The sequence below is a fragment of the Barbus barbus genome (assembly GCF_936440315.1).
Source record: "Barbus barbus genome assembly, chromosome: 30".
Taxonomy (NCBI): Eukaryota; Metazoa; Chordata; class Actinopteri; order Cypriniformes; family Cyprinidae; genus Barbus; species Barbus barbus.
The window spans coordinates 13,643,192-13,667,253 of NC_136758.1; the positions used below are offsets into that span (position 1 = coordinate 13,643,192).

At 35.4% G+C, this 24,062-nt stretch overlaps 1 protein-coding gene across 2 annotated transcripts in view; it reads left to right on the plus strand.

The window, feature by feature from the left end:
* Positions 1-215: 215 nt before the first annotated feature.
* Positions 216-24,062, plus strand: part of ltk (leukocyte receptor tyrosine kinase) — a 54,158-nt gene continuing 30,311 nt past the window's right edge. The window contains exons 1-4 of one of the 2 annotated variants that reach the window (XM_079386522.1): positions 216-445; positions 19,864-19,950; positions 23,229-23,378; positions 23,507-23,732. Coding sequence is in view for 1 of the 2 variants with exons in the window: in XM_079386521.1 (XP_079242647.1) it covers positions 391-445; positions 19,864-19,950; positions 23,229-23,378; positions 23,507-23,732 (518 nt within the window). In the remaining variant the exon portion in view is untranslated. The remainder of the gene's footprint in view (positions 446-19,863; positions 19,951-23,228; positions 23,379-23,506; positions 23,733-24,062) is intronic. The other variant, XM_079386521.1, reaches the window with a different exon arrangement.

Genomic DNA, 24,062 nt, shown 5'->3' on the forward strand with positions numbered 1-24,062 from the left:
CAAATGTGGAATTTCCCAAAAAATTACTGAGTGCACCTTTAACCCAATGGTGCGTATGAGACTGACCTACCGTGATTAACCGGCATTAGGACCGAGCGTCAGTTTATCAGGAACAGTAACAAAGAGAGAGAGAGAGAGTGAGAGAGAGAGAGAGAGTGAGAGTGAGAGAGAGAGAGAGAGAGAGAGAGAGAGAGGGGCGCTGCAGCATCAGCATCATAATGAATCACAGCAGTTCTGAGGCGCGAGAAGCAGGAGACGAAAGATGGAATTGGATAGTAACTAAAAGACGCTTTATTTGTTATTATTGAGCTTTTCTCCCGGGCCAGGAATAAAAGTGGACAGAGATTAGCCTAACAATACTTTATCTCCAGGATCCTTCCTTAAGGAGCAATGGATTATCATACTCGACAAACTTTTTTAAAACTTGCTTTTTTAATCTTCACAGGTAAGTGTTTGCAACAAATTCTGACCTGCTGGTTTCTGGCGATGTTAAACATGTTCAAACGAGACGTTGATAGAAATGTATTCAGACTTTGATGGTTACAAATGTCATCTTGATGTCATGAGAAACAGAATCGTGAAACCGCTAATTTTTCTTCGATTATTGTCAATTGGCAAACACATGTAAGCGGATTTCCACATAATGATTTTAAAGGACGGCATGAGATGCTAACCGCGCAGATTTCAACAGCACTTTGAAATTAAGTTAATTTATTCCGAGGCATTAAACCTTTTGACATCTCAGAATATGCCTGTGGCGTCGTACTAATTAAATAAAGTACCCTAAGAGGAAGAACTAACCGTCCTCAGACTTGAGCAGGCTTGGGGAGATTCGTCTGTTCTTGCCAACCTTTGTTGACTTAAAGACAAACTCTCTGTAATTCCTCTTTTAAAATTAAAACGAGCTTTATATTAAGGACAAATAGCTATGTGCTTTCCAAAAATATTTCTTACTATTGTTTGTTATTTGTTTTTAATTCATGACTTATAGGAGGCCATTTGAACATTCCGTCTGAAATCAGAACAGATGTTTAGAATGCATTTCATGTGTAGATTTAGGTTACAAAATTATAGAAACCGGGGCCAGTTGTCACACTGTTTATCCCACTAAATATTTTTAAGGGTGTTTATTGCCACAAGCCAAGTTCTGCAAGCTCAAGAGAAGATGAAACAGTTCATTCAATATGCTTAATAATTGATTTTGGCTTTGGTTGTACTTTTATGGGCTATGTTAACCTGTCATTAAACAGCCGTTACATCAAAATTCAAACTGGAACATTTATTAAACAATTCATTTTGGCCAACAAATATGGTAATGAATCAATTTAATATTGAAATCATGTGGCATCTTTCAGAGTTTATGTCTATAAAAAATTGAGATCCCATTCAACACAGTTATAAACCTTCATTATATAGTTAACTCCTGTCTAAACGTATGCCAGTGTGTTTTTATTATATCCATTTAATCAGCCAATACTTTGAAGGACATAATTCACAAAAATTACTCTTATTTAAGAGGGCTTTGCATATGCTAATGTATCTGTTGGTTTGGGTCTACGAGATGTGATATTTAATCTAATCCTTCTCATTAGTACCTCATCTGTCCTGCTTAGACAAAATTACCTCATCAGCATCACAGATTATCAACTTGTGTTTGTTGTCCATTAGGCAGGAGTATGGCAAGAGTATGTATGATTTATATAATGCGTGTGTTGCTTTTATGGTCATTTTTTATGTAATAGCAATCTGGAAAGAGTGGTCCACATGAGCAGTTTTGGTTCATGTTGGACAGTACGTCATTTCTCTGCAGTATTCAGCATTCTGGCCATTTAGTATTCAGTACATACATTATCTGTCTAACATATTTATTTTATGCATTTGTTTGTTTGTTTGTTAATATTTTTGGCACACACCGACAATCAGTTGTATGTAATTTTGCCCTCCTTTGTTGAGCTGAGCTTTTAGCAAAATTGTATGCGCAGATGTCAGTCTGAGAAAAAACTGAAACCCGCTTTCAAGTAACTCAAGGCACGTACACGTATGTAGGTGAATACTGCCTCTAGCCTTTTACATTCCCTTTCTTTTTCTCTAGTGGTTTCGCTATTCTCTTTTCAGTTTCATCTGTTGAATTTTTTTCCAAGCCAAATTAAATAATTTCTGACTCACTCAGGAATGACCTAGAGTACTAACAGCTACGGTATGTAATATTACTAAAATGTTCTGCTTTTTTGATGAACATTAAAGAGAGAAAGCAGCTCTCTGATATCATGTATTATGAGTCTGCCCTGTCAGCTTATAGTCAGCTTTGAGGGTTTTTAACCATCTAGGGATTGTGAATGTCACTGCTTTAGAAAAAAAGTAAGAGTTATAATCCAGACCCAATGTCATTTATTTTACATTTCGTCTGTTGGCAGATTTTCTAACCACACTGAATCAGAAGATAGATTATTATCGTGATAGCAAAGAACCACCCCAAAGACATGTATCATGAAAAACCAGACTTTCTTTTGTTTTACCCATTTTGCAGTGGATTTATGTGAAATATTTCACATGAAATAATAATGTAATAGTGAAATATCAGAAAACAAACTCACTCAACAGTGCAGCAGTGTTGGTCTGTGACAATATAAAACATCCCAAAAATGTGTGGAAAGTTTATAACCACAATTTCCATCCAACCAAATGTATTGATTATCTAAATGGAGACAGGATTGTTAAAAGCCAAAGCTAGCATGAAGCTAGCCAATCACATTATAGCTTGCCAGATCAAGCAACATGAAATATGCATTAGACCGTCTCAAGCAGAGACTAGCAGAATGTTGGACCCCACCCCCCACATTTCTGATTACGTATTGACCTAAATGGCAAGGTCGCACCTGAGGTTTACTACATTTGTATTCTTACAGCACTTTAATTAAGTGTTAATAAAGTGTTTTTATAAGGGTAAATTGTAACTGACTATTTTAGAAGATCATTTTAACTAAATGGGAGATGATCTAGAGAGGTGGCTGCCTATGCAGCTGATTGAAATAAACATTTTTTATAAATTTATCTTTGCACATCATTATTTGTTTTTAATTCATGTGCCCTCATAATCTATAATCAAAATAACTACCAGATTCAGATCCAACGATCCAATCAATTCCCAATGAACCAAATTAAATCCTGCCCTATGTTTTGTTCAAAAAGCCATTTCCCTCAGATATATGTCACAATAGGGAAGAAAAGACGATCGCAACCTCCATTTCATGCCCACTTTAAAATAAATGAAAATTGTTGATTGCGGCATTAAATTTAGATCTGATCGAATTTCTTTTTACATATTTTTGTACATGTGTTTGTGTTAAGCTTATGAATGCAATGGCCAATCAGAGAAATTTAGATTATTACCGCTGACATTGAGCCAATTTTCTCATCCTAAACTGTAAATATCTGATATGACTGTAAGTGATTCATTTTTCAGTGTGCACAGCTTCAGTGATTGTAACAAGTTTGTTTTGTGAGAGTGCTTAAAAAAATCTGAGAAGCAGGATATACGTCGACGAAAGTCTCCATTTGTTTTCCATTTAATCTCATTGATGTTTAGGAAGCTCAGCTGAGATGTTTTACTTATTTATTTTTTAGTTTCCTGAGTGAACTCTCGCTGAATTTGCGATTCAGCGATTGGAGAAAACAGCTCAGCCTTGTCATGTGTGTCATATCAGTTTCTCACATTTTAAATGAGCAATTTCATCATTACTTTTTGTTGTTTGCAATTTGACATATGAGACACTGCTGACACACGAAACCATAGTAACAGTGACCATATAGCCTTAGGTGACATCATTGTGACAGTAATATAATTTGTGAAAAGCTTCAGCATTGTTTTGTTGAATGTATGCTGTAAGTACAGTGTTAAATGTCAGCACCATGGTTTCCGAGGAAACTGCATTTTGTTATTCCCATACCTTGAATTACTGAAATGACAATATGTCGACTTTGACTTAAAGATGGTTTTAGTTGTGGAAGGGAAGTGGGTGCTTGCACGTATAAGTGGTGCTCAGCATGACTGTGTGTCTGGTGAAATGGACTTCCTTTGCCAAGGTAGCTGCATAATCGTCCAGTAATTACAGGACTGAATCTCGAAACACAGATCAAAGTGTTTGCTTTTAGCATCGAACATTAAAGAGGTGCAATAAGTGTGTTGTAATGTGCATCACTGCAACGTCACTTGCAAGCAGAGTGTTTGTGCTCATAGCCAAAATAAGCAGTTCACAGTCACATGTTTTATTAAGCTGTCAGAGATCATTATCATCTCTGGCTCATGCCCAAATTGTGTTGATTGTCTGTTCATCTTTTGACCATATGGATAGATAACCAAAAATAGAGCCAAATAATACAAATAGAGGTCTGAAACTCGTAAAATAGGAGTTTTTTTTTTCTTTTTTGCATAACCTTCAAACAATCTGAAGAGGGCCTTTAGAAAAACCTCTGGAGGTTACACTAATTTTTATGAAATATAAATGCACATTACATACATTTAAAAAAACAAAAAACATTAAACATAAAAGTTCATAGAGAAAAAAATTATGAAGAAATGGTAGAATGGGGATGCAAATTATACCTAAATTAAGCCCACTTAGGTTGTAGCTAGTTTGGGACTTTTATTCATATTTATTTTCTCTAAATTACCAAACAAATAAAACAAATCTTTGTTTGATTAATTTTGATTTACAGGTTTGAATGGTAAAAAAAAAATGGAATTGAGAATATTTACACCCTTCATGCTGTATATTTTTAATGTATGTTTTTTGTAAGGGGAGAAAATCATGCAGTAACAATATTGCACAAAAGTCAAATTTTTTATGATTTTTTAAAATTTATTTATTCATTCATTCATTCATTTATTTATTTTTGTCATGGGAGAAAATCATGCAGTATGTTGCACAAAGGCCAAAATCCCCATCTTAAATGAAGTCATTTGATTTGTTTACAACTACCTTCTTTCCATCTTATTGTTAATTTTGTCTTGCATAATGGTTTAAACTGTGGTTTAAATGGTCTAATTAGTTCTCACTGTAACATGGGGTTTGTGCCTGTAAAAAGATAGCAGGTCACCAAAGTGTACCATAGAAAGGGGCAGATACTTGAAGTACTTGTAAGATTCACACAAGATCCATCTAAACAGTCTCAAGAGGGCCAGCCACACACAATTAGCCTGTAATTATTGTTCCCTCTGTTATACCTACTACATAATAATGAAACACTTTGATTCCCGTGGAGCAGCAGTCCAGATGGGCTTGTGTATGTATACAGCTCTCTTTAGATGCTCTCAGGAGACTGTTTTGACTTTGTCATGTTGTTGACATTTGGTTTGTGACATTTAGTGAATCGATATTAAGGTGGTTTTAGAGACCCGTGGCTTCTTAAGAGCAGCAATTGAATCTGAAATGTTGTTGTTGCATCACTCCTGTTCAGTGAAGATGTGTTGAATACATCCTTCACATCAGAAAGAACAGTCAATCCTTTTGGTTTGCCTGACCCACACATAGTAACCTTATACGATTAGTCCATGAATCACTTGATGTTTTTGACATCTGGCAGTGTAGATTGTTATCAGCAGCTCAGATACGGTCTAGTTAATGATTGAATGATTAACAAGTGATGTTCTCTCAATGGCATTAAATCTGATAAGGGTCCCCTTTTTTATAGAGTTGTGAAAAGAATCAGGAGAGGATGGTGGTTACAGAAACACCACAACATATAAAATGTCACAACATATAAACTTTAATAAAACATAAAAAATAAATGAAATCTTTCACAGGAGATTTTTAATGATATTCTAAAAATATAAATTAGAATATATGGTCCATATGCACAACAACAGCCTACAGAATATTTACAATTATATATATATATATATATATATATATATATATATATACATACACACACACACACACACGCGCAATCCTTCAGAAATCTTTTTAATATGCTAATTTATCCAGCCTTGATGAGCATAAGAAACTGAATTTTCATGCTGATTTGGTGATCAAGATACATCCCTTATTATTATCAATGTTGAAAATAATTGTGCTGCGTAATATTTTTAGTGGAAACATGATGCATTTTTTCAGGATTCTTTGATGAATAGAAAGTTTAAATGAACAGCATTTATTTGAAACAGATTTTTTTTGTAATATAATAAATGCCGTTACTTTCACTTTTGATCAGCTTAATGCATCATTGCTGAATGAAAGTATTCATTTACTTTTTTGTAAGTGTAACTGTGATACTTGAAGTCACAATTGGCCCCTCCCCTCAAACGCAGATGAGCCAATGGCAGTTGAGTATCAGTTGCACGGGGACCAGAACTCAGACATCTTTAGGTTTCAGCGCCATAGAGAAACATTGGAACATCCAAAGCTTTCATCGGTTTGATGGTGTTTATGCTACAAAAATGGAAAAACAATGGGACTGGGGTAAATTAAACATTTACCTAAACCCAACTAAAACAGAGCAAAATGTCCCTAAGCATTCAACCCCAATCCCAATGAAGATGAAAACATTCATTTTCTAGTTGTCATTCTCTCATTAAGTTACAATTTTCATCTGCTTAAGCAGAACATTAATGTCATCTTGTGCTTCAGCAATGTATCTCTGGCTAAAACTATAGCTAACATTAAAGTTAGCGAGTCAATGCTACGGTGCAAACCTAAATAGCGAACTGTTCTCACATCATGTACAGTGTTGGTCAAAAACACATAAACAAAGGTCTACACTTCCATATTTAACTGGTTAAATGTAAATTGATTGAATCTTACACTGTGGTGCATGAGCAGTGTTGATCCGGGATGATGTCATTGTGATCCTGAAGACCTTGACAAGAGGCTTCTCCCATTTGCATTGTGATCTGTATTTTTACATGCTTATTTTAAAAACTTTTATGTATCCCTCCATGGCATATTTAAGTCCCACTTGAATGATGGCCCTTATGTGTCCAAAATTGATCAAAAACATCATGGGACAAAGTTTTCACTCTGACTGCTGTCATTGTAAGACAGTTAGCAACTCCGTTTGTTTGTCCGAGTGAGTGAGACTAAGGGGGGGTGGGGCTTACCGATAGGTCAATTGTGATATTTGTCAGTCTTGCATATGGTGATCAAAACATTTCTTTGAACATACAGTGATCAATTTCTTTCTTGCTATCATGTTAATAACATACTGTACTAGTATATATATGCTCCTTGCAATAACAAACAATAGATTCAGTCAGAATAAAGGCTTGAAACATTTAACTTTGATGGATGTTCCCTCATATATGATAGAGAGTCTTTTCTGCAGTGATCTGGCAACAGGACAAAAGACTGAATGAAAACAGACTCTCTCCAAAGCGAAGGGACACAACTGCTCTCATGTGTGTTTAGTCCCGCTATTTTTTTTTGATCTTCTAATTGATTTTAGTCCAAGCAGAGCCAAATCCCATGATAGATGGTGTAGGCCTGATCTGAATTATTTCGAAAAAATAATAATGCAGCCTTCAGTTAGTCAACATCAGTGTCAGAATGTCATGTTATTTCTGATTATGTCTTCAGGTCTACAGACAGAAAATGACTTTCTTTTCTAAGAATTCTTAGTAGAACTCATCTTTTCTCTCTTGAATTCATTGGTTCATTTCTCTCTTGAATTCATTTGGCAAGCCGCAGCATTCATACTAACTCAATTGCTGTTCCTGCTGTGCTGGCCCGTCTTTGCAAAGCCCACAATGATCTTTTGTGCCTTACTTCACTGAGATATCACAATTACATGTTTTACTGATAAATCTGTAAAGACGTGCAAAATGAAATAAATTTTAAAGGTGTTCTGTGGAATGGATGCAGAGTAACATCCTGCTTTCTATCAATGTCCCCTGTATAATAGAACTGTACAGACAGGAAGTGAATGCTGAGGGTTTAAACGGGGTAGGAGGTTTTTTCCCCCCACTATGAAATATATCTTAAAACCCTTCTGATAATTTGACCCTAGCTGCAAGCAATTACAAGAAAAATTCAATTATGTGAGTAAATTTTTTGCAAATGCCAAAAGCCTGATTTTCCTCTTATGAATGGGGGCTCAGATAAGTGGGCTTACATACTCTCACTCTTCATTTTTTATTACAGTTGACCATATATTTTTTGTTAAAAGTCAAATGTTCTTCATTGTAGGGCTTAGTTTGAACATAATGCACATCTTTATCAGCTAATTCCCTTTAGGGATGCAGAACGAAACATAATCTGTGACTAAAAGTCAGGGCTATAATGTTTCATATTGTTTGCAGAGGTGGATGGAGAGTTCATTTGGACTTTTAACATTTATAATAATAATAAATGTTTCTTGAGCAAAAATCTGAATATTAGAATGATTTCTGAAGGATGTGACAGTGAAGACTGGACTAATAGCTGCTGAAAATTCAGCATTGCCATCATAAATAATACATAAATAATAATAAACTACATTTTATGTATGTTTATATATGTAACGTCTAGCCAGCAGAGGTAGCCCTCACCCGAGTACTGAACCTGGCCGCTCCCTCTGCTGTCACTTCCTGTTTGACTCTCATCAATTCTGAGACCTGTTCACGTGCTAGTCGTGAAGTATTGAATCTGTCAAGCACATCTTATCAACAAATCTACACTCATTCACATCCTTCTCTTCACTCTCTGAGGCAGAAGTCTCCAAACTAACCCTTTCTAATCATCCTACTACTTGTCCGCTTGATCCTATTCCATCTCATCTCCTTCAAGCCATTTCTCCTGCAGTTGTACCTGCACTCACTCACATCATTAACCAGAGGTGGGTAGTAACGAGTTACATTTACTTCGTTACATTTACTTGAGTACATTTTTTGGGTAACTAATACTTTTAGAGTATATTTTAAAATGGGTACTTTTACTCTTACTCAAGTATATTTTTAGAGAAAAAACGGTACTTTTACTTCGTTACTGTGGGCGACTCTCCTCTCGTTACTGTATCTTAATGCAATACAAGTTAAAAATGCTTCGGTTTATTCCAAACGCGTCGTCTACTTTTCTCTGGGCAATGAACGATGCCCATTCGCGAATGATTAATTCTTTTGAGTCGATTCTGTTTAAAGGCTTTATCAAACCAGTTGGCAAACCAGTGAATCGGTTCGAGAATCAGTTTGAATGATTCGTTCAGTTCCCTGCCGCACGCGCTTAGTCTCTGAAGCGGTTCTCTCTCAGATAACAGAGAGTTTAAGAACATCAAGAGCGCTGAAGACGTGGCTTTGGATCTACAGTCAGTTGAAAGCAAATCTGCAAAGGCTTGTTTGCTAGAGCTATATGAAGATCTTTTATTAGATGAACACCGCGTGTGCTGTCTACTGTTCCACAGGTAACGTTAGGCCTATAGGCCACGATACCACTATGACATTACCAGTTTGTTGTTCATGTACCTTACATTAAATACAATGTATAATTTATACATTAAATAAGCTGTCACAGAGTATGAAATTAACACCCGCGGAACCCGCGTTAGCTCTGCGCAGCAGAGACACAATTAATATTCATATTTTTACAATATTTACGCTTGCAAAAATATAGGCTACATTTGTTTACATTTTGCAGAACAGAAGATCCGTCAATATGCATTTGTTTCGTTATGTTCAGAGCAGTCATGTGAGGCGTTTTCAGAGGTTATAGGATAATACATAATTAATTTACTTTAAAATATAATTCAGTGATGCAAATCAGAATTTTCATCAGCTGTTACTCCAGTTTTCGGAGTCATATGATCCTTCAGAAATCATTATAATATATTGATTTATTACCAGTGTTGGAAACAGTTTTGCTGCTTAATATTTTTTGGAACCTGTGACATTTTGTTCAGTATTCTTTGATGAATAGAAAGCTAAAAAGAGCAGCACTGATAATAAATCAACATGATTTCTGAAGGATTATGTGACTCTGAAGACTGGGGTAAAGGCTGATGAAAATTCTGATTTGCATCACTGAAATAAATTACATTAATATATATATATATATATATATATATATATATATATATTATATATATATATATATTTTGAACGGCAGTGTGTGTGTGTGTGTGTGTGTGTGTGTATACACATACACATTACATAAATGTAATCTATATATCTAAATAAAAATAGACTATATTCAGTACCTATATGATCCAAAGTAACTAGTAACAAACTACTTGAGTAGTTTTTTTATCCGATACTTTTTTACTCTTACTCAAGTAACTATTCAGACTATTACTTTTACTTTTACTTGAGTAAATATTTCTAGAAGTACTTTTACTTTTACTTGAGTACAGTTTTTGGGTACTCTACCCACCTCTGTCATTAACACATCACTTCACACTGATGTTTTTCCCTCAGCATTTAGACAGGCTCGTATAACCCCACTACTTAAGAAACCCACCCTTAACCCATTTCTTTCAGAGAACTACAGACTGGTTTCCCTTCTTCCTTTCATTGCTAAAACACTTGAACGAGCTGTGTTAAACCAAGTCTCTGCCTTTCTCACGCAGATCAACCTCCTCGACAGCAACCAGTCTGGTTTCAGAAGTGGACATTCAACCGAGACTGCCTTGCTCTCAGTTGCTGAAACCCTCAGACTTGCATGAGCGGATTCCAAATCTTCAATACTTATCTTGCTGGATCTGTCTGCTGCTTTTGACACGGTTAACTGGTTAACACCAGATCCTCCTGTCAACCCTATGGGTAAAGGGCATCTCAGGAACCGCACTCCAGTGGTTTGAGTCTTACCTCTCAGATAGGTCCTTTAAGATATCGTGGAGAGGTGAGGTATCTAAGTCACAACATCTAACAGCAAACCCATCACAATTTCACCATCCAGTTAGGCACATCAACCATAACTCCTTCAAAAACAGCCAGAAACCTTGGAGTTATGATTGATGATCAGCTGACTTTCTCACATTGCTAAAACTGCCCGGTCCTTGCTTTATACAACATCAATAAGATCAGGCCCTTTCTTTTGGAACATGCTTCACAACTAATTGTTCAAGCTCTTGTTCTGTCCAGGTTGGACTATTGCAATGCTCTCTTGTTAGGTCTTTCAGCCAGTTCTATCAAACCTTTACAATTAATCACAGCAACAAGATAATTTTTTAATGAGCCAAAAATAATGCACGTCACACCTCCGTTTATCAATTTGCACTGGCTACCAATAGCTTCTCGCATAAAATTTAAGACATTAATGTTTGCCAACAAAACCACCACTGGCTCTGCACCCCTTTACCTAAATTCCTTACTTCAGATTTATGTGCCCTCTAGAAGCTTACGTTCTGCAAGTGAACGTCACTATATTGTGCCATCCCAAAGAGGCAAAAAATCACTTTCACAGACTTTTAAATTAAATGTTCCCTCCTGGTGGAATGACCTGCCCAGCTCAATCCGAGCAGCTGACTCCTTAGCCATCTTCAAGAATCGGCTGAAAACACATCTCTTCCATCTTTATTTGACCCTCTAACTCTGGCTCTCTCTATTCTAATTCTATTCTTAAAAAAACAAAACAACTAACACTAGCTTTTCTAATGTTTTTGTATTCTATCTATTTGTTTTCTGTTTATTTATTATAGAATTAACAAAAGCAAAAAAGGTCTCTAACACTATAGCTTGCACTTTTCTTTTTCTATTCTATCTGTTTTCTTTTTATTTATTATATAATTAAAAAAACAAAACAAGCAAACCTTGCTACGTGTACTGCCTTAAGCTAACTGAGACATTTTATAGCACATGCATATCATTGCTCTTTTGTTGATTTTGATTGCTTCCATTGTCCTCATTTGTATGTCGCTTTGGATAAAATCGTCTGCTAAATTACTAAATGTACTTTTGTGCTGTAAAAAATGGTCAAATAAATGCAGCCATGCCTAGGATTTTGAGTTTCAAATCAAAACTCGATCAGATGGTTGTTAGTGTGTCAAACAGAGCAAAATCTTTCCATGATTAGTTGAATTTGTGTCTTTTCTACTCATCTAAATAGCAACACATCTTTCTAGACTCCCAAAACTGCCTCAAAGTCCCAAACAAACCCAAAAGCATGTTCTGTGATCTTCACTAAGTGCTACAATTAAGCTACATTTATGGAGAAAATATGTGCTGACAACATGGTTTAGAGTTGCAGTAGTGGCTTGTGAACATTCATTAATGGCCTACATATGTCTCTTCTTCAACCTTTTTGTTTATGATCTTCTTCATAAACATGTATATGCTCATTATATTGTTGTTAGGAATGTATTGAAAAGGACTGTACGATTTTTTTCTTAACTGCTATTAAACATGCTATTAATATTCAGTATTTGCGTTAAAATACAAAAAGAATTGGATATAATGCCTGAGTTTTATTAGGATGACACAATCAGATTTTCAAAACCCCAAGTGACGATTTGGAACACTCTACAATGATGGCAACTTAAATCATTTTAAAAGCACATTTGGTTATGTCTGTGCAGGTAAACAGCTGGAAAATAAATCATATGTTTATATTAAGTGACAGTGTATTAAGTGTCAGCAGTGTACAGTAATTTACAGTACCTATACTGCTGTCTATGCTGATAACATGACCCAAACAGAATAAAAACAGAAAATGCTCACTGCTTTGGAATGAATAACCTCTATAGCTGTAATAAGAAGACATTTCATACTTGAATGCTGCTTTTAAATGCTCTAGCATGAAGATAAACGGTGGATTGTGTGTTGTTCACTCAGGGGAGGGGGTCTCTGCTAATACGGCAGTGTCTATCAACAGTCGTGGGCGGGGCCTGTGCAAAGTGATGTCACGTTGTACAGATTCTGTGAACCGTTTGTTGTGAAACACTGCTTGTGATTTATTAGAATTAAAAAAAAGGAGTGGGCAGATTTTTATCATTGTAGTGCGGTTGTGTAAACACACTGCCAACACACATTTATGTTCAAACAACATGTAAAAGGGAATTTTGCATAACTGGTGTCCTTTAATGCTAACTCTGCGGTTTAATATTAGATTTTTTTGTTTTATACCCTTTAGAAATGCCGGGATTTAAAAGGGTTTGAGTTTTTTTCTCTACAAATCCTTTAACATGCAATCTGATATTGTTCTGTCCTTGAATGTTGACAAACTGCACCTCTGCACCAAAAACTCAAATTTTTTTGCATATCCCTCTAAATTTAAAATCAGTTTAAATATTAAGTTTAAATATTAGTGACATGCCTAAACCATTAAATGATAATGTTTTTTGGTTAGTTTTCTTCATTTCACAACTGACTCTTTTTTCATTATTCTCAATTTGTCTGCTGTTTTGTCTAAATATCAATAAATATAGCAATCTGGCAACTAGTTATAATAATTGATTTAGAATTATGTATAGATAATAGATTTTAACAAGGGAGAGCAGTTACCTCGCTGAAACAGTTGCTGTGGTTGTGTTGGTTCATTTTCTGCATCTGGCTCAAACATATATGGCTCTATTACAGCGCTTACCATCTCAAGCATCAAAACACGTCACATGTTGTGTTTTTGATAGTGGAAATAAGGATGAAAAATGATCATTATTAAAAAAACTTTTTTGGTGCAAAAGTTTTCTTAATTCATAAGCTAACCTTAGAAACATAATATCAAGATCTGAAAATGCATGACCCCTTTTAACCCACATTGAATGGCTCCTCCACAGCATCAGACATTAGTGGTGAGGATTGCCTGTGCGCCTCTCAGCTGAAATAGAGAGTATTAAGAGTCGACATTATCCTCTCAGAGGAAGAAAGAGTATAAGGCTTGGACAGACTTGGGCACTATCAGCAGATGAGTCAGCTGCACGCTGTGCTGTGTATCATGTTGGTGAGGAGTGACAGCACTCTTCTGAGAGTGTGCGCTTAACGAAGCCCAGCTGTCAGATGTTCCTCTTTTGCCCTAAACTGGGTGGAACAGGTAGGCCAGATGCCATGCTTCACCACTTGGATACAAATCCGAAGACTGTCACACATGCAAATCAAACACAGAGTGCTCTCTTGGCAGAGCAAAATAAGTGCAAATTAGTTGCGCCTGCTGAAGGACGGACCCCCTAGATAAAAGCAGGTTAACTTGAGGTTAAAATCTTGAGCCATTAGAAATGTATATAGAATTACACATGAGAGATTCCTTCATCTGGAGATTTCCATGTAATGGCTCAGGATTTCTTAGTTTTAACCTTCACTGAAAAACCAGCATGGTATACTGTTCATGGTTTATTGGCTCCTCACAGAAGTTCAGATATTCATTATTTCATATTCATACTTCAATAAATCTGCAAACTGGATGAAAATTCATCTCACAGAGCCAGACTTTTGTCTATCAAGTCCAGGCATATCAGTATACCTCTAGTCCACATTCAAAAAAAAGATGCTTAGATGCTTTTTTGTCTAAATGGTTCCATAAAGAACCTTTAATAAATAACATCTGAAGAACCTTTCTGTTTAACAAAAGGTTATTTTTTGTCAAAGAGGGTTCTTCAGATTATAAAAAGGTAAGAAAGAGATGGTTCTTTAAAGAACCTTTGACTAAATGTTTCTTTGTGGAACCACAAATGGTTCTTCTATGACATCGCTGTGAAGAACCTTTTTAAGCACCTTTATTTTTAAGAGTGCTTTTTTTGACAAATCTAAAAAGTATCACTTGAACACACTGCAACGACTACACACTGTAAAAAAAAAAGTTACAAATTTAAAATTTTAAGGCAACCAGCTTCAGCAGATTTTTGAGTTCTCTCAACTTATTTTTGTAGGAGATTCTCAACTTTTTGATGTATAAACTTAAAACAAGACGTTGAGAACTCAAAAATTCGGCTGTATTCTGCTGTAGAATTACAGTGTAAACTGTAATAGTAATGCAACTCAGTAGCCAGTATTGTGTTTTTAATTTACTATAAAATTTATTGTTAATTAAAAACTTTTAATTTAAAATGTACTTTTAAGTTATTATAAAATACTGTAATTTTTACATTTTATCTGTTAACCCATAACACTGGAAATGTGTTCAATTCAAATAAACACAAAAACAATTAATTGTACACATTTATTTTGCAGTTTAATAAATTCTGTCTAAACTTTCCAGCAAAGAGGTTCAGACGGTCATGCTTCTCTCCATTGAACCAGGACACACTATAGAACATATTCAGTGATCATCTTAGTGCATGACTAGCTTAACACAAAGCCAGAGTTGAGTTTGTCCATATTGGCGTTGGAACATTGCTTACACACTAGATTGACATCCATTCAAAGTCAGTGAGTTTCCTGATCAGTGTACAGACTTGCTGGTTGATATGTCCTCTCTGCCGTCTCTGGATTGATGCACAAGAAGTACCTATAAACAAAAAGGCAGAGAGGAAAGCTGTTAGTTTCTTTCAGGTTGGATGAAAAAGGTGTCAGTTCCCAATCACCACATTCAGTGGGTCACCGCTGTTGCAGTACAGACCAAAAAGTTACAGAACAAGGTGATATTAACCCTAACCATTTAAATAACAGCAGCTTAAAAACATTTCCATCACAAACACAAAGTCAAGAACAGTCCTGCAACAAAGTAGAGGTGTGTGATTTATCCAGTCAGAGCATTTGCACAAAAGTATGTACATAACTTCATACTGTTTGCAGAGGATGGAGCATCCTTTTAAAAACAGCTTCCTCTCTGGTCTCCAGCACAGCTTGTTTGGTCTCCACACCACTTGTTTGAGGAGAGAAGGGGGTCGTCCTCACTTGGCTGCTGTGGTCCTGGGCGGCTCACAAAATCCCAACACATCCAAACATTCCTTGTTTAACCCACCAAATAAAAAAACAAGCCCTCAAGTACAATGTTATGTAGAAATGACTTGGTAAATTCCAGAGTGCAAGAAGCATCTTCAGCATAATCCGTCCGATGTCAGCATCCATGCCCTTGTCTTCATTGTGTCACCTGGAACAGAAACAGATATACGTACTGTTACCTACTCTTTAGGAGTGACCCCGAATAGTCGATAATTCAATACTTTGATAGGAGGAGCCTGATTCGAATCCCAATCTCACAGTCGAATATTCGCAGAGGTGTTATGATCATGCCATATGGGGGGGGGGGGGGGGTGCTCAAATGTCTTTATTTCACATAGAACTACCGGTTTTCTCCCAATAAGTTAATATACAGCCTATTAAGATAATGCTGTAAATAAGAATCTGAAAAGAAGGAAGCTTTAAATAAATATTTATATATTGCTCCTGCTGAAGGACGGACCCCCTAGATAAAAGCAGGTTAACTTGAGGTTAAAATCTTGAGCCATTAGAAATGTATATAGAATTACACATGAGAGATTCCTTCATCTGGAGATTTCCATGTAATGGCTCAAGATTTCTTAGTTTTAACCTTCACTGAAAAACCAGCATGGTATACTGTTCATGGTTTATTGGCTCCTCACAGAAGTTCAGATATTCATTATTTCATATTCATACTTCAATAAATCTGCAAACTCACAGAGCCAGACTTTTGTCTATCAAGTCCAGGCATATCAGTATATGTCTGGTCCACATTCAAAAAAAAGATGCTTAACGATGCCAGAGATTAACCATTAATTTTTGTCTAAATGGTTCCATAAAGAACCTTTGATATATAACATCTGAAGAATCTTTCTGTTTCACAAAAGGTTCTTTTTTGTCAAAGAGGGTTCTTCAGATTATAAAAAGGTAAGAAAGAGATGGTTCTTTAAAGAACCTTTGACTAAATGTTTCTTTGTGGAACCACAAATGGTTCTTCTATGACATCGCTGTGAAGAACCTTTTTAAGCACCTTTATTTTTAAAGAATTATTTATTTGACAAATCATACTGTCTCGAAAAAACTTCCAGCGACAGTTGACTGTGTTATTGCCTTGTTTTTGCATATGTCTGGACTAAAAAGTATCACTTGAACACACTGCAACGACTACACACTGTCAAAAAAAAATAAATGTTGAGCCAACTTAAAATTTTAAGGCAACCAGCTTCAGCAGATTTTTGAGTTTGCTCACTTTCATCATTTTCACTTTTTTCTCATGCACTGGTTCACTGAGCTGAACAGTCAATCAGAGTGATCTGTTTCAATTCAACATGCTCAATCAGCCAAAAAGCTGCCGCTGCCGCTAGTGCCGTGGTCCAACTACTGCCGACAGTGCAGAACACAGTGAAAACTGCTAACAGAAATTCATTGATGGTCTAACGTTCAGCTACAGTCGACCATCAACCCCGAAACACACTGTACGATTTTCAGCTGTCCCAGACGAAAGACTGGCATCGTGAAGCAATTGCAGCAATTTCGGATTCGCCACGATTGTTTCACGATGACAGTCTTAAGTCTGGGACAGCCGAAAATTGTGCAGTGTGTTTAGGGCTTTTGTCTGACTTGTTTTTTTTTTTCATAATTATTTTACTGTTTGAATATTGGTGAAACGTCTATACTAAGGTTATATTGTGGCAACTTGTATACTGTGTAACATGCCCCACTATTGCATGTTCAGTAAAATAGGCCTAGCCAATGGTAGAAATGTCCAATACTTTTTATGTAGTAAAAATTTTAAAGTATGTGTCCATACAGAAATTGACAAAAATAAACCCACTTTAATATTCACTGATGTAAATACAGTTGTGCTTGACAGTTGTGTTTGAACTAAACACTGTAATGTCTTTCAAAGATTCAGTGTCACTGACATGGCTGAACTTGACAAATCTGGCAACTATTTCTTCATCTAAACTACTCATACAGTGGCAGCCTAGAACTTGCTTGTAAACGGAACTTTTTTTTTTTGAGGTACTAATAGAAACCTTTGCACTTATACAGCCAAACTGCAGCTTGCAGTGCAGTCAGTCTTTTATTAGTCAATATTTGTTGACTAATCATAAGTTAAGTTTAAAGTATTAGGGCATTTCTTGGATTACATAGCCTGTACTTATATTTAGTTTATTTCTGATAGTGTGACTAATTCGTCAGGAATATAGACCCTTTTTGTGTCATTTACTGGAAATAGGATGTTCATTTGCAGTTAATTTTATGAGGCTTGAAATTTAGCTAACTTGCCCATAATGATCCTTTTGGCAGCTGCAGTCTGTTTGTATATTTAGCAGTAAATCACATGATTTTATCACATGACAAATTCCCCATTGGCTATATGGCTTTGATTGAGCATTTATGAATCTTGACCTTTTGACCATTTGAGTCCTTACACACACACACACACACTTGTAGTCCCATTTGTTGCTAAAATTTGCCTTATTGATTCTTTTTAAGTATCTTCCCAGGCTATTTATTTCCATGCTTGAAACTTTCAGATGAAAAGGAAGCCATTGTGTCACTCATGTCATCGGTTATAACGTCATCAGTTTGATTTAGAATGGCACTTTTTTGTAAGTGTTTTGCTCTTGTGCCGAATGTACCATGACCATTGATTGGCCAAGGAATTTGTTTTTGTATGAATTATTTGCCATTTTATTGGTTTTAGAAATATTTTTTACATGCACTGCAAGTATGTCTTGTTTACAGTTTTTCAATTAATCAGGGCCTGCTAACTTCAGCGGTTCAAAATATATTTCCAGAAAGATTGGCATAGTTATCTGATATGACAAACTTATCTGCTATTTAATATCATAAATGTCACAGAAATTATGATTGTACAGTATTTGGTTCATCTAATAACTTTAAACATTATCTAAACATTAAAGTCACTGATATGTTTTTTGTAAATCCTGCTTCATGGATTCCCATCTTCATTAGCATTCTGTCAGAAGCTTTTCTTTTTAACTTAACACAGTTGACACCATTGAAATCAAGGGAATATTTCAGAAGAAGGAGTTCATTTTAAACCCCATCAAACAGATCTGGTTTAGGTCGGGACATGACTGGAATAAGTGTACACCAGTGATTGTGTAAGTGTGGGTCATAATTGGCAAAGCATATTCATTACAGAGCTGATTTTGGCACACTGTAATCCATTGCTGTGATAATGAACTTTCATCAAATGTTTTTATGTTTTAATAATTGAATGGACTGAGTTTCCCTGTTCTTTCGTTTACTTTGCTTTGGCAACCTCTCTAGATCTTAAAAAAATTTTTTTTTTAAAAATGACGTGTGGTAAAATGCCTAAAACAAAATGCTGACCATCTTTATGCCTGTATATGGAAAATGACTTTTTTTCCCTGGAATGTGCCACTATATGCAAGAAGAAAAGTTGACATTTTAGTATTTTTCTTTTAATGTGCTGTTATAATAAATGACATAACTTGAAAGGTGGCCTGCCTCACAATCCAGTGCTTATCCGAAAAGAAACAGCTGTTGTTTTAGGGAGGCAAACTTTAGAGACTAAAGACTGAAGTAAGATGTTGTTTCAACTATGTCCTATGCAAAACAAGAAACTGTGTATAATTTATAAGAATAAACATGAAAATACATCTAATATTAAGGTGTCTTGTTAAATCTTTAATTTCATGTTTTAATGAATTAATTTATTTGACACATATATAGCCGTGAGTGCTGATGATGAATGTTAGCTGATAAATGGAATGTTTGCTGATTGTTAGAACACTCAGCACTGTATCCAGCTGCTTGAAATGAATGCTTCATTGATAAAACACAAGAACTGCACATAATGTTGCCTGTGTGCAAAACCACTATGCAGATCCTAAAATGTCATGAAGCTTCCTGGGTTTTTTTGGCTACTACTAGCATAGAGATAATCAAACCAAAAATCACTGATCTTCAGTCAAAGATGTTGGTTCTTTAATCTGAAGGCTGTTCTTAAAACTGACTGGTCCTATTATTTATTAAATCATGTCATAAAAGAACAAGGACCTTCTCTGATGGTGTGTTTGACCTTTATTCTTCTCGTCTTTCCTCAGTTGTCAGGAGCAGTTGTGCTCTGTTGGAAAGAGCAGTAGAAGATCCATTGCATCCAAATCCTCTCGATTCCAGTCCTTTAGAAGACAGTGAGTGTAAATCCTTCAGCAGTTGTTTTCTTCCTTTTTGTTTCACAGTATTTTTTTCCTAAATGGAGTTTGTCATTTCAGTTACTACACTGAGCAGAGAAGAAACATTGATCTTGTTAAGTATTCCACCCAGGGGCTTTTTGTGGTTTCCCTTGTTGTGGTCTTTCTTCATCAATAGCCTTACATGATTCCAAAGACAACTTGTCTGTGTTTTTCCACTGGAATGCCTGATGACAAACAGAATGCCCTCAACTGTCCAAACTGACATGCCCTTGTCCTTATTATTTAATTTTATCATAAGGTTTTGCATTTTTGGACATACTTTAGAGGAACAGAGAGTAAAAAACAGTTTAATTACTTTCTCTTGAGGCCATTCCAGTGTGATCCTACCACTGAACCCAATTTCTTTCAAGTTTTTTGTGCTTTTTCTTTCACATTTTGATTCCTGACAGACAATATTGGAAAGGGCAGTTTTAGGGAATTCATTGTATACATATATATTATAACTACATTTATTCAACAAGGATGTAATAAATTGGTGGAAAGTGACAGTAAAGATATTTATAATGTTATCGGGGGGGTGAAAACATCTAATAAATGCTGTTTGTTTGAACTTTGGATTCATCAAAGAATCCTGAAAAAAATGTCACAGTTTGTACAAAAATATTAAGAAGAACAACTGTTTTCATTATTGATAATAATAAAAAAGTTACCAAATCAGCATTTCTGAATACTTTCCTGTGTTTTTGTGAAATATCATTTTATATTTATTGATATTAACATGATTAATATTTACATACATACTTTATAAGAGCACAGTGTAGCTTACAGAGCTGGGTAGATTACAAATACATGACAAAAACTGTAGTTAGTAATGTAATTACATTACACATTTTATATAATAAAAACAGACTACTTTAGATTACTTTTCGATTACTTTTGACCTACTTCATTTTTCACATTGATTTAAATGGGATAATATTGTACGATATTGATATAAAAATGCAAAGAGTAAGAAAATATATTCTTATTTTAAGAAAATATATATATTATTTTGTTGTTAACAAAAACATGAAGTGCATTAAACATTATATTACTTCAAGGTTTCCCAAACTTGGTTTGTGAAGGAACTGCAGGGGGTTTGTGGGTTTAATGAAAAGCTAATAATTAATTAAATCATAAGAAATAAACAAATAATTGTAAAGCGAATCAAAACACTTACTGAAAAATGAAATATTTTATTTTTTTTACGTGCATGTCATGTGATCATAAACAATAAACTAAAATATTTTTAAAATATTTTTATTATTTTAAAATTTCAGGTGCACTTCAAATAAAAATATATTAGGTTAAAGAGGATCAGATGACAAAAAAGTTGGTGAATTTGTGAATTATTGCTATTGTGAAAATAATATGCAATAATGTAATCCATAAAAATTGAACTGTAGTCTGATTACGAGTATTTTAAAGTGTAATTTAGTCCAATTACAAGTGCTTAATTTTCGGAAACAGGTTGCATAATACAGATTACATGTAATCAGTTACTACCTAGCTCTGGTACTGTAAGAATTATTTGCCTTTCAGCAAGTGAATTATGTATAGGATCACTATACAATACAATACTTGTGGTAAAATGTTTTATGTTTCCATATAGTATTATTCAGTTTTATTTAAGACAGTTATGCCTATGGGTTGCTAATATATATGTATTTATAATTTCTCTATTTTGATTACAACTCGAATTCCAGAAATGTTGTGACATTTTTAAAAAAAATTTGAATAAAGTGAAAACTAAAAGTATTTCAAGTCACATGAGCCAATATTTTATTCACGATAGAACATAGAGAACATAACAAATGTTTAAACAGAGAAATTTTACACTTTTATACACTAAATGAGCTCATTTCAAATTTGATGCCTACTACAGGTCTCAAAAAAGTTCGCACAGGGGCAACAAAGGGCTGAAAAAGCAAGAAATTTTGAAAAGATTCAGCTGGGAGAACATCTAGCAACTAATTAAGTTAAATAACATCAGGTCTGTAACATGATCAGCTATAAAAGGAATGTCTTAGAGAGGCAGAGTCTCTCAGAAGTAAAGATGGGCAGAGGCTCTCCAATCTGTGAAAGAGTGCGTAAAAAAGATTGTGTAATAATTTAAAAACAACGTTCCTCAACGTCAAATTGCAAAGACTTTGCAAATCTCATCATCTACAGTGCATAACATCATCAAAAGATTCAGAGAAACTGGAGAAATCTGGTTCGTAAGGGACAAGGCCGAAGACCTTTGTTGGATGCCCGTGGTCTTCGGGCCCTCAGACGACACTGCATCACTCATCGGCATGATTCTGTCATTGGCATTACTAAATGGGCTCAGGAATATTTCCAGAAACCACTGTCGGTAAACACAATCTGCCGTGCCATCTGCAGATGCCAACTAAAGCTCTATCAAGTAAAAAGGAAGTCATATGTGAACATGGTCCAGAAGCGCCGTCGTGTCCTGTGGGCCAAGGTTCATTTCAAAGTGGAAAAGTGTTCTTTGGTCAGAGAGGAGGGAGACCTTCCAGCGTGTTATCAGCATTCAGTTCAAAAGCCAGCATCTTTAATGGTATGGGGGTGCATAAGTGGATACGGTATGGGCAGCTTGCATGTTTTGGAAGGCACTATGAACACTGAAATGTGTACATAAAGGTTTTAGAGCAACATATGCTCCCCTCCAGACGACGTGTATTTCAGTAGGACAATGCAAAACCACATACTTCAGTTATTACCACAGCATGGCTTCATAGTAGAAGAGTCCGGGTGCTGAATTGGCATTAAACGTAAAATATGCCAAAGACGACGTCTGTTCAGCAGCTGGAAACCTATATCAGACAAGAATGGGACCAAATTCCAACACCAAAACTCCAGAAACTCATAACCTCGATGCCCAGATGTCTTCAAACTGTTTTGAAAAGAAGAGGAATTGCTACACCACGGTAAACAATGCCCACGTCCCAACTATTTTGAGACCTGTAGCAGGCATCAAATTTGAAATGAGCTAATTTTGTGCATAAAATTGAAACATTTCTTTTTAAACATCTATAATGTTATATATTTTCTATTGTGAATAAAATATTGGCTCATGTGATTTGAAAGTCTTTTAGTTTTATTTTATTCAAATTTAAAAATTGTTTCTGGAAATCAGCTTGTAGTATGTATTTTACAGCTGGTCATTATTTTGCCATTGCAGTTTGAGTTCCTTTAACCTCCTAATATAGAGTTACTTCATCTTTCCACAGTTTTCTTCTGTGATTTTGAATCTCCATGTTCGTGGACGTTATCCAATCACAGCACTGAAGGGGACTGGTATGTCACATCACCACAGCAACACAGATACAATAGATGGGGAGTCCAGCCAATCAAAGATTATTCCACTGGAAAAACGGATGGTATTGATAATAACGTCATTATATTTTGACACACAATTCAAACAATAGCTGGTTGATTATTTTTTTCAATTTATCAATTGTCTGTATAATCACTGGCAGTCTAGTAATAGTTTTCTGTCCTTCAACAGGTCATTTTCTGTTACTAAAGCCCACCTCGACTCATTTCGCTGCTGACAGATGTAGTTTCCACCTGACCAGTCCTGTAGTGCTCAGCAGTGGGCCACTGTGTCATCTTCGTCTTGCTCGCTTCCAACCAGAACCACATACAGGAAACATATCCGCTTTTGTGAAACACACTGACTATTCCGTCATCAAACCAATAGCCCTTACAGCCAAAGAACAAGGAACTGGCAGGTGAGATAGAGCTTCAGTTCTTCAACTGTAAATTCATTGAATTGCCTCAAACTTGAAGCAATTAGAAAATTACAGAAATGGAAAGTCACGACAGTTACACTCGTCCCCAAATTTTGTTCATCTTCTCATCAAGGCTGCATTTATTTAATCAAAATGCAGTAAAAACAGTAATATTGTGAAATATTATTACAATTTAAAATAACTATTTTATTATAATATATTTTAAGATATAATTTATTTCTGTGATGGCAAAGCTGAATTTTTAGCAGCCATTAATCCAGTCTTTAGTGTCACATGATCCTTCATAAATCACTCTAATGTCCTGATTTG